Consider the following 12,157-nt stretch of genomic DNA (forward strand, 5'->3'; position numbering starts at 1 on the left):
CATTTTAACTCCATGTTATCAGTGTATTTGTTGTGTTTTCTTTTCAAATTTCAAATTAGTACTAGTCTACTCATTTTTTAAGGGAGAGCATTGTCTTCAGCCTTATCAGAGCTTTCTGCCCAGTTGCTTCCATAGGTCCTCATCGATATTTATTTAGGTGTTATAAAACAACTTGCCTTTCCCTTGCTGCTGACATAGGTGTCCTGAGGCAGGATGGAGTGGGATATGGAGTATTTTAAATACAGCTTTGGTGGTTTTTTGCAGCCCATGAGACTAAGTGGTGACCAGATGTATTAGTTATGGTACTGAAAGGAATTTCTTTAGCTACTAAAGACAACTTAGCCCACAATTGAACTGCCTGTTTCCATTGCTGCTTAAATTTAAAATCAATTATGGCTGATCACCACAACTTTAATTTCAAGTGCTGCTTAGAATTTAGTTTCTGTGCAATGCATTCAGATTTGTGGTTTTTTTTTTTTTCCATGCAGGTGTGGAAAAATGGCAAAGAGAATTGCAGAGAAGGAGCTGACTGACAGAAACTGGGATCAGGAGGATGAAGCTGAGGAGGTAAGATATGCTTTGGTTCCCACCACCACCTCTGCAGGTCGTAGAGTAGTTATTTGCATATGCTTATGGGTAAAATCCACAGTAAAACTGGTTAAAATTGTAGCAATTAAAGATAATTTTATATAAGTGGAATTTTTTTAAAGTATTTTTATAAAGCTTCCAATATATACAGAGCATATGGCAAAGCAGCTTTTAACAGTTAAAATGACATCAGTGGCTCAGGGGAAAGGAAGTTTACATTTCTAGAGGGAAGCCCAGGCTCAGTGAAATGCATTTGAACTCTTCAGATGTATGAGAGGTATTTATTGAATCCATGAGAAAAGCAGATTTGACTTCTTGAAATAAATTTTCTTCAGGTCTCCTGTATCTTGGTTTTTTAGGGGTCAGTAATAGCTAATTTCAGAACTATGTTAATTTTAGCTGAATGTCCCCACAGAGACAGAGGAATTAGGCAAATAGGCAAATAATGTGTTTCATCTAATGGTAAGAAGATATTTTCAGGGTTGGTGTCTCATAGTTACTTATGGCTCGTGTATTACCTTTGAACAAACCTTCTGTCCTACTGAAAGTATGAAATGTTTAGACCTGTAAATGTAAGAAAGAAAACTGAGTCTTCCAGAAGTTTGAATATAAGAAAATTTAGTTTCCTCATTTATGATCCAGCTGTTAGCCTTTACCAGTGTCTGAACTACAGCAGGAGATGACCTTAGCGCTCACACCTCCATGTACCTTCTCCAAACTGCAATAGTGGCAGATTCCCTTCAGCAGAGAGAGCTTAGAGCTCTGATTAAAAAACAAAGCAAAACTTGCACTATTTGTTGTAATAAAATGGAGATTACATGAAGAGAAATGTAGTGCAGAACAAGTTTTCCAGGTATCAGCTCATGTCCAGGTCGCTGGGAAGCTGATCACAGTGCTGTATTTCTGGGGTGGGTTGTTCATTAACTTCTTCCCTTGTTTGTGAGGGAGCAGTGCTACACTTGTGTTCAGAAACTGACCTCGGCTGTCTCTTCAGATGACACACTTTGAGAATTCCACTAATGATTCTATAACTTCCTCTTGAAGGTGGGAACATTCTCGGTGGCGAGCGAAGAGGTCCTGAAGAACAGAGCTATCAAAAAAGCAAAGCGCCGAAACGTCGGTTCGGAGGTAATGTGGTCACTGAACCTGAGCGTTAGGCTCTGACTCCATTGCAAAATACAACATCTGCCTCAGGTTTTTACTTCCTTGGCTTGTAGTGATGCTTATGAAGTTTTCATTTGAACTTATCAGCTTATATCTGCAAATGAATTTTGGCTTCCTGTTCATGGTAAGAATAAGGCTAGGAGGAAAAATGGGTAATATTAGTATTGACTGGAGGAAGAGAGTATTTTTGAAGTAAAAACGAAGAGTGTTTCTGACACAATGTCCTCTGCAGATGGGTAAAACAGCATTTGAACTGCTCTACTTTCAATCTTTGCAGAGATGGAAGTCTGGAAATGGAAAGTTACTAGTTATCCATACTGGAGGGCTGTTCTGAGACTGGAAAACACATCTTTTGTTGAGAATGTTTCTCCTTTTCTTCCCTCCCTGTAAGGAGCTTTAGTGCCACCTACTCTTTGCAGTAAGATATTGAAAATGGAAAGGAGGTTGGCCTTTGTTACAGGTGTAGTCCCTGTGAAAGCATTAACCCAGGCCAGCCAAATTGTTGTCTTTTCAGAAATCCCTGAAAAATGCTTTGTTGCATATTTGTACGAGACAGCCCTTCAACAGGACATGCAGCATGGTAGGAATAGGACAGGAACTTTACCTGTTACTCAGATTGCTTTTGGATCAGATGGGACTAGGCACAGTTAGGAACTAGATGGTTTTCTCCTGTGCTTTTGACTTCCCTTCTGCAGTCTGGGCAGTGTAAACGAGGGAGCTGTCTTATCCTACTATTGCCTAGAGTAGTTTTAGCCACTACTGTGGTAGAGGATGCAGTTAACTGAAGGATTGTACTGGGAAGAGATGATGCAAGACATAAATTACAACTTGAGCAGGAGAAATGGCATAGGAAACCCGAACTGACTGAGAAAGGGGACCAGATGGTTGTAGAAGAACTAGTAAGGAGGCTGGGAGGAGGCTCTTGGAGATCAGAGCTGGAAGAAGAGCTGGTGTAGGTATTGTGGTTTAACCCCAGCTGGCAGCTCAGTACCACACAGCCCCTCACTCACTGCCTTCCTCCCAGCAGGGTGGGGAGGAGAATTGGGAGCAAAAGGGTAAAACCCCTCAGCTGAGACAGGATCAGTGTTATAATTGAAATATAATAATGATGAGAAGGGAAACAACAGAGAGACCAGTGATGCACAGTACAGTTGCTCACCACCTGCTGACCAATGCCCAGCCTGACCCCAGTCAGAAAATGAACTCAGCCTAAACCAGGACAGGCTGGACAAAGTCTAAAAAGCAGAAAAGATGATAGGACAGCTGAGGTTGCATAAGAGACCTGTGAAGTATTTAGAAAAAGGTAAGCTTGAAATTTATTAATGTTCCTACATGGAGCAGGCAGAATGCTGTGATGAAAAAGGTTGCAGTTTGACTGGAACGTCCAGAGAGAGGTGGGTGGAACTGATCAGAGAGAGGCAGGATAAAAACAGCTTTCTCAGAGGAGAAATGAGAAACTGCACTGGAAAAGGTAAAGCACAAAGGGGAGCAAAAAGAGCTATACCCACATGGCAATGGGTAAGCTTTGCTATGTCTTCAGTGGCAGAAGCAGATGAAACTCGGAGCAATTCTTCTCTGATGGCTTTCCAGGACACTGAAAGCCAACTTCCAGCAGCAAGAGCTCATTACCTTAAAAGACCTAAAAGTACCTAAAAGTGGCAGTGCCTATTTGCATGTTAATCACACTCTTGTCTTTTAGAAACATGTGAGAAACTATACCATAAAATAATATGGTTGTAAACTCAGTGTTCACAAGCTGGTAATGAAAAGGCTGCAAAGATACATTTTTGGTGATCAAGTACAGTCTGTGTGTGCTTCTCCCTTTGGGCACATATTTTACCCGTATTCTGGGTAAAACATTACATAGGTGACTGCTGAGAATGCTGTTTTGATGAGGCACTTGAAGTGCTGGACTCTTCACTGAGGTTGTAAGTGCTAGAAGTTGCTGAAAATAAACCTGAAGTTACATAATTCTGTGTCATTATTTAAAGAAAACAAGATGCTGTGAATACCTAAAGAAGTAGTCAAACACATCCGCTGCTCTGAACAACTTGGATGTACCCACTGCCTAGATCCTGTTTGTTTTCATACCAAACACCTGAGTCCTTTACAAACAGTAGCAGTTATGTGTCAGAGGGAAGCTGTTAACTCTGTTTGCATAGCTGACAGTAATGCTCAGAATGACTCGTGGAGCCAGCGGGAAATAAGCAGAGGACAGCAAGAATATTACGTGGGGATAGGATTTCTGTGGAGGAGATCTGTGTAACTGGTTGTCTCTCTTCTTTTCTCTCCCCAGTCTGAAAGTGGAGGAGCTTTTAAAGGGTTTAAAGGCTTTATGTTGCCTTCTGGAAAAGGAGGAGGTGGCTTCAGTGGATTTGGCAATGGTGCAGGAATAAAGCCTTTGGAAGGGTTGTCTAATGGAAGCAGTAGTGTCTCTAGCACTCCTCCCTTCAGCAGTTTGAAGACCACCTCTGAAACACCATCAGCATTTGGTAAGTTTTAAGTCATCATACAGATGTATCCACACATTCAGCCATAAAACCTGTAGGGTCGTTTTAATAGTGAACAAACAAATTCCAGACCATCCTGTAGGTCTGTTTTAAGACTTTATTCCTCCTTGTAAGATTTCTTAAAAAGATTCCAGGCTGCTGGAGGGACAAGTTATCAGATGCATGCAGTTTGAAGGGGTGGAAGCTAAATTCATCTTTGCTCTAATACTGGAGGTAACAGTTTCATAGACACAAATGGAAGACATCAGCACAAGACACTCCAAATAGTATAAAGCAGCTGATAACATATTCCAGTGAAACAGTTGTCCCAATTCTTTAAATTTAATTAAAAAAAACCCAAGCTAATAGGAAATGTCCATTTAGTAAGACTGCAGTTTGTGTGATTTTTCTTCTTTATGGTCTTGTTTCCATAGTTTTTGCAGTTCCTGGTAAATAGCTGTATAGCTAAAGGCTTAACCTTCCTTCCCTGTACATCTGACATTGCAGACAGTCCTACTGGAGTTGTCTGTTACACTTACACCTATGTTCTAAGATACTTTGCCAAATGTAGCTCTAGTCCCATGCTTTGGAAGTCCATGAGAAGTATTAACTCTATCCCTTTGCTGGAGATGCAGAAATGTTAACCCGGCCCCAGATTCTGGAGTCAGTGTACTGGCGTAGAAATGGTGGAGTTAGAAGTTAAGAGTAACTTAGATTTCAGTGAGCTTGAGTAAATTAGGGGAAATGGAAATATTCAGTAAGGATTTTCTTAATATGCTTCTTATGTTTTTTATACGGAAACCACTTGAAACCACCATCCAGAATCATGGGCTAGTGTGCTCAGGGTATTTAGAGCACAAGTGCCAAGAGAAAACCTGAGTATTTTGATTGAATAAGTGTTACAGCTTGGTAAAGCTGTAAGATTTTTGTTAGGTTTTGAAGTTTTTGGCAAAATATAAAGTTGTATTTTTTAACGTTCTCTAATGTTTTCTTTATACATGCTCCATCTACTTTGTCTCTTCCTGAAATAACTTTTCTGCACTTAAAACCCAGGTCTGTCTCACAGCACTGTCTGCACTGTACAGCAGTACCTGGGACATAGTGTGGTGACCCAAAAGAAGGAACATAACTGAGCAAGGATGAGTGATTGGATTAAGAAACACTGAGAACATAAGTTAGGCTTTTGAGGGAACTCTGCTTTCTGGGGAGAAAAGTGTTCTAAGCCATGTGTTTCTCCTAACAGGGTCCCCGATGTCAAATGGTCCCACTGCCACTGCGTTTGCTGAGAAGAAGGCCGCGAGCCCAAAAGCCAACGGTGGCAACCAGCCCTCGTCGTCGGGCTATGCCTCGAGCCCAGGGTGTGGCTCTGGAGCCTACCACAAGCAGCTGGCTGCCCTCAACTGCTCCGTGCGAGACTGGATAGTGAAGCACGTGAACAGCAACCCCCTCTGCGACCTGACCCCCATCTTCAGGGACTACGAGAAGTACCTGGCGAGCATTGAGCAGCAGCACGGAGGCAGCAGTGACAGTGCTGAAAGTGAAAGCAGCAAGACGCCTGGCCCTCGGGCTGTTTCTGCCTTTGGGAGTTCAAAGCTGCAGCAGGGCTCAGCGTTTTTGTTTAACAACAAACCTGAGGATGCCTCGGACAAAAAACCTGAAGCTGCATCAGAGAAAAAAGACCCATCGTTAGGAGCTGCACCAACTGTCTCGTTTAATTTTGGCAAGAGTGTTGACAGTTCTGTTTTGGGTTCCCTTGGTTCAGGAACACTTAGTAGTTTCTCCTTTTCTCCTGGGAATTCAGGCTTGTTTGGAAAAGATGCAAACCAGGCAAAGTCTGTCACTGCAGTATCCACCAATTTGTTGGAAGCTCCGGCAGAAAGTGGCAGTGGTGACGACAAAGGTAAATTCTGTTTATTTCCATTTATAGTTATTTTAATGGTAAGTGTGTGTGTGACTTAAGAATAGTGCAAAGATGCAGTAATGCTCCATCTGTATTATAGCATGAAGCTGTACCAGAGGAGGCTTAGGCTGGATATTAGGAAAAGGTTCTCCCCTCAGGGGGTGGTTGGGCATTAGAACAGCTCCCCAAGACAGTGACACCTCAGAGCAGTGCTCATGGCTTCAAGCCTGACAGAGCTCAAGGAGTGTTTGAACAACACTGTCAGGCACATGGTGGGATTGATGGGGTTGATCTGGGCAGGGCCAAGAGTTGAGCTCAATGATCCTTTTGAGTCCCTTCCAACTCAGGACATTCTATGATTCTATGGTCATAATTGTTCTTGAATTTGAGAGTGCAGAGCTGAAGCACTCATCTGGAAATCCCAGCCTTGCATACTGTTTAAGCACCGCCAAAAGTATGTGCTTACCAAAGCCCATGTGTTTCTGTCAGATTTATACTTTCTATAATAGAGTATAATTCTTGAACTAGAGAGGATGACATTTAAAGCAGCTGCTATGTTCATCTTTGAGCCTGCAGGACTGTTCAATCCCACTGCTTTTCCCTGTAGGTTTATCAAGAGATCCCTGTGGTAAAATGCATGTGACACAGAACAATTTAGTCCACCTTACTTAACAGCCTGCAAGGCCAACAAAGTTACCTACTACCTGACAGCTTTACTCTGCTCTTCGCCTACGCTGGGTACAGTAAGCTGATAGAAATCCTAGGAGCTGAGGGACTGGAAAGGCATAATCTGCCACTGTCTCTTGGTTGTCATTCCTGCAACTAAATCCCTTCCCTCAAATGAAACCTGGCTGTTGGAAGTGTTTATTGTGCTTTACCAGAACACATTTGTGGAGACTGTTTATTCTTTGAAATGTGTAAACTGTTTTCTGTTAAAATGGAAGATTTTGACTTACTGAGCTTTATATTTTTTTGGTTTTGATTGTTCAGTTGGGTGTTTTCACCTCACTTAAGGTGAAGATGAGGATGAAGTGGCTTGAGGGGTGTGGCTGAATGAGAAGTTAGTTAAACTCTTTTTCTGTAGCTGAAGGTGCTGCAGAGTCCACATGGACTGAAATGTATTCTGGCAATCACGTACAAGGCCACACATGTCCATGTCAAACATGGTGTGCACAATGCCAGAAACACTCTCCATGTTCTATGCTCACTACATTAACATATTAAAACTTTTTGTTTGAAGGAGGAGAAGAGGAGGAAGAAGAGCCACCAAAAGTCATTGTTAATGAAATAAAAGAGGATGATGCTTTCTACTCTAAGAAGTAAGTGACATTAGCTTGGAGTAGTGAATAGAATTATAAGTTGGAGGATAAAATTCATACCTGCATAGTGCTGTTCTTCACCACTGCAGCATAATTAATGACATGTATGTTCTTGACTTCCTAGTTATTAAAGCTTGTTAGGAATCCATATAGAATATGAACTTCCACTTGTAAAAAGTTAATTACAGGCAGGAATGTGTAAGATCTTACTAGAACTCTTCTGTATCTTGGACACAGCACTAATAGCTAGTTTGAGTTCTACTTGGGATCAGTTTTTCACAAAAAATGAAGATGTTTCTGCCTTGATCAGGTTTTGTCAGTTAAAATTGCAGGGCTTGTACCACAGAAATCATGTACTGTACTGCTGGAAAACCCTCCAGTGCTCAGCTATTTGCATAGCCTAAAATGAGGCTCTTCAGTTGGAAAATGCTGATTGTATCAAGGGGTGAACAAGTTGTACTTCTAAGTTCAAAATGATACTGCTCTACTCGAAGCAGTTTGTCAAACCTTGTTCAGCAGCCCAAGTTATTTGCATGTCTGCTTGGCACACAGCACAGGATTTCTGTCCTGCTACAAAAAGTCATTAGTTATATCTGGGAGAAGGTGTGTGCTAATTTATTAAGAGTGGCATTGGGTTTATTAGAGCTTCACTTTAAAAATGTTTTTAAATTGTACATAAAAGTCCTACTGTAACTTTGGAATGATACAGCAAGTTCTTATGGCTTTGTAATTAGTGCGTTTTAAAAGTAGCTTACAGTTGCTGCTCCTCAGTTTCTGAGTACAGGTTGCTGTGCACTTTACCTGCAGATAACATGTTTGTCATTTCAGTACTGAAAGAAAGTACCTTCCTCTTTGAACTGTGTGCAGTGTCTGTTAGCACATGAAACAAGATCATTTATGTTACTCACAGCATGTTAACGCCTGATTATTGTTGCTGTGAGTCAGTGTTTGGGAGATACCTTTGTATTTTATCTCTACATGGCTGCACAAACAAATATTTTGGGTTTGCTTTTTGTTTTTTCTACAGGTGCAAACTGTTCTATAAAAAGGATAATGAATTTAAAGAAAAAGGGGTAGGAACATTACACTTAAAACCAGCAGGAAATGAAAAAACTCAACTCCTAGTCCGAGCAGATACCAATTTAGGTAAGTCAGTTTCTTCCAGTAGCAAGGCTTGATGTGAAATTCATTGCTAAGCATTAGAGATGTTTTTATGTGGTTACACAGGTTAACAGGTACAACTAGTGACAACCTTTCTACTTTATCTATGAATAATTTAAAATATGAAACAAGCACTTGGATGCCTCTAATGAGCATTAAAAAAGAGTGCACATGAAGCAGTGCAAGAAGTAGAACGTTTTGGAGTATGTTTGGGTATTCTTCCCTCCTTTCTTTTTTTTTTACTAGCCTTTCTCCATCCCTGACTTGAGAATTTTTGAAGTGTGGCTTCAGGTACAGCTTCCATAAAATGGGATATCTATTATGCTTATAGAATCCCTGAGGACTGAAGCCAGGCTGCACTGCAGGCCATGGGTAAATCTCAGCTCACTTCCAGTTCATACTGCTCTCCAGCAAGTCTGGATAAAGTCCCTGCAGGCACCTTGGGGCAGTTTTCAGGCACCCAGTGAGACTGGGACTGCTGTGTCAGTGTCTCAGTCCCTCACTCCTTTCAGTGGAGCCAAGGTTTGACAGCTACAGGGCAGTTCTCAGCACGGAAACAGCTGAGGGGCAGAGCTGGCAGTGTTTTCAGGGTTTCCTTGGGGTCTGAATGTGCTGAATAGAAGAGATGACACCTGGATTTCTCTGAGTTACCTCCCCTGTAACTCCAGTCTTGATCTTCAGTCAGCTGATGCTAATTTTTGTGGTCTTGATGTACAGTCCCTCTGCCTTCATCCGCAGAGATGCATTAGGAAGTCTTTCCTTTTTCTCCAGCTCATACACTAAGACATTTGAGCTTGGTGATTCCAAGCACGGGTTCTAGAAGCTGCAGCAGTCACAGTGATGCACACTTTCCTCTTTGCTGTCTTCACACAGTGCTATATTCCTTTCCTAAAATCTCACTGTGTTGAAAAACTGAACTGGAAAGTGAGGTGAAGACTGACTTTTCCTAAATACTACTGCCGTGTTCTGAGCTGTTTCCCAGGTTTATAAACATGTGTGTCTTCCGTGGAAGCAGATTGGAGTTTGTTTGCAGTTGTTTTAATTGCTCACTAATCCTGGAGCTCTCAAACTTGCTCCATGATTTAACAAGTTGACGCAGAGCTGCTGAAAGTAACCCAGCATAGACCACATCAGCTCTGCTGTGTGATTTGAGGATACAAGTACTGACTCTACCCTGGTTTGTCCAGTTTTAGATGCACATGTCTGTCTGTATCAGAGCTAATGCTTTGCTTCTGCTTAACTGCATCTGATGGTCAGAATGAGTAACTTGGCATAAACTTGGCACTGTGACTGGATTCCTCATCTGCTGCTTTTCCCTTGTCCTTGTGTGTCCCTGATACCATTTGATATTCTTCAGGCTGCTCCCTTTAAAAAAGGAGGATGCAGTATTTGTACATATTTTCCTCATTCCTAATGAGGAAAGAAATCTGAGAACCATTGCCATGAGCAGATGCGTAGGGAAGAATAAGATGAACCTAGATGATGCTTGTGAATTGCCTTCTTTCCAAACACCACCTCACATCCCTGTTTAGTACCAGTACTAACATTGTATTGCAGTAAAAGCTGAAAAACGGCTAATTGTCATTTTTTCTCCTCTCCCAATATGCAGGAAATATACTGTTGAATGTTCTAATTCCACCTAAGATGCCATGCACAAGAACCGGAAAAAACAACGTTCTTATAGTTTGTGTTCCTAATCCACCGATCGACGAGAAGAATCCAACTGTTCCTGTCACTATGTTAATAAGGGTGAAAACAAGTGAGGATGCAGATGAGTTGCACAAAATCCTACTGGAGAAAAAGGAGGCTTAAATAAGTTGCAGTCAGTGATTTGAAGAATTATTGCCAAACTGCTGCTGCTCTTTTTTTTTTTCTTCCCTAACTTCACTTGAACATTTAACTCTTTACTCTGATATTAAGAACTGTTATAGGAATTCTGGAAAAGTTATGTGAGGAAAAGCTAAACTAGCTAATAAAAGCTTTAATAGAATACAAGTGTTGGACTGTGCTCCCTCATTTTTCAGTATCTAAATGCAGGACCTCTTCTGGATAAAGCACATGGATGTAAATCCAAGCATATGTTTTTAGCACCGGTCAAGCAACTGGACTGAAATCCGAGTACAAACACACGGTACCAGAACTTCCTCACAGACTGTGGTGCAATGCAACCACCTCCTGTTTTGAGAAGGGAGGATGCTGAAGTTTACCTGTTGAAACTGTTTCTAGGCTGCAGATTTTTAATTTTAATTGGTCTGCTGTGTTCTGGGGAGACTGATGTTTCAGGCTCGGTGACCACACTGCACCCACCAACTGATCTATCTTGTGCTGTGTCTGAACTCTCACAGACCCACGTGCGTTTGGGACTCAGAGACTGCAGATGTTGGAAAGAAAACTTGCTTGTGTAGTCTTGTTGACAGTAGTGTTTCCTAGAGAAGAACTGTCAGTTCTGTTCTTACTGTAGCAACAAGCTAATGATGTGCAATAGTACAAGCAGACAACTGGAAGACTGTTCCTCTCGGCCCACACTGGCAGCCGCTGGCAAAGGTTGTGCTTCCACGCCGGTCCCTCCGAGGTGTTGGTCCCTAGTCCCTTGGATCACACCTGAAACCCAGCAGAGACAGAGCTGTATGTGTTGTGTTTGTCTTGCTACTGGTACTTTGCTGAAGAGAGCTCTTCCCACAAACAAGCTTCAGGACTTTTACAGACCTTTGTATCGCCTCTGGCCCTTAGCAGGACACACGTGCGTGAGTGTGCGTGTCAGTACTTAATTCCCATGTGCTAAGGCTGCAGTGCTGTGCTGCACCAAGTCCAGCAGCAGTGTGCAGCTTCAGCACAAGCTTTCTGTTGCACGTAGGGAGTGCTGGGTTCATCCAGAACTTAGTTTTCATCTATGTTAAAGTTAACCATGTGGCAATAATTTGTGGATCGGAACATCATTCTGGTCTTGGTTTCCATCTCAACTTTATCAGACTATGTTTGGTGACTTAATCCTTTCTTTTTCAAAATTTCTTTGCTGGAAACTCCTTCCCTAGGAATTGTTTTTCTACTTCACTTCCAACTCGGGACCTCTCCAAGAGTTAGGGGTTAATATTAAACTTGAACTGCTCTCAGATCTGTCACACTGACCAGCTCTGGGAAGATGGAACAAACATGCCAACCTGCCTCTGGCTAATGTGACACAGAGGAAAACCCTTTCCTTTAAAAAAAAAAAAAGCAGCGTGACACAATTCTCCCAGGGAACCTGGAAAGTAGCACCATTTGCTGAGGTGCAGCACATCTTACCTGTCCCCACTGCTCTGGGGGGACAGATGGCTGCCTCTAGGCCTAATTCACTGCACAATTCAGGTTATGACCTTTTTTCCCCCTCAACTAAAAGGAGGAACAACTTGATAGAATCTATACCCCTCTTGACCAAAGTTTAAAAACAAAGGCCTTTGCTCACATTTCAGCTACACTCAGCATACAGGACTTGCATTTTGAACACTGATGTGTAAAGGAAGTTTAGATGCCATTTCGGATATTATTTGAAGTATAAA

At 41.9% G+C, this 12,157-nt stretch overlaps 1 protein-coding gene across 1 annotated transcript; it reads left to right on the plus strand.

The window, feature by feature from the left end:
- The first annotated feature begins 498 nt into the window (after positions 1–498).
- On the plus strand, positions 499–10,642 carry NUP50 (nucleoporin 50kDa). The gene is made up of 7 exons (XM_009077082.1): positions 499–567; positions 1,633–1,716; positions 4,049–4,244; positions 5,485–6,141; positions 7,382–7,460; positions 8,488–8,606; positions 10,231–10,642. The coding sequence occupies exons 1-7, from the start codon at positions 499–501 to the stop codon at positions 10,431–10,433; spliced, it is 1,407 nt and encodes a 468-aa protein (XP_009075330.1). The 3' UTR covers positions 10,434–10,642.
- Positions 10,643–12,157: the final 1,515 nt, after the last annotated feature.

This window comes from Acanthisitta chloris, unplaced genomic scaffold (genome assembly GCF_000695815.1).
Source record: "Acanthisitta chloris isolate BGI_N310 unplaced genomic scaffold, ASM69581v1 scaffold16516, whole genome shotgun sequence".
Taxonomy (NCBI): Eukaryota; Metazoa; Chordata; class Aves; order Passeriformes; family Acanthisittidae; genus Acanthisitta; species Acanthisitta chloris.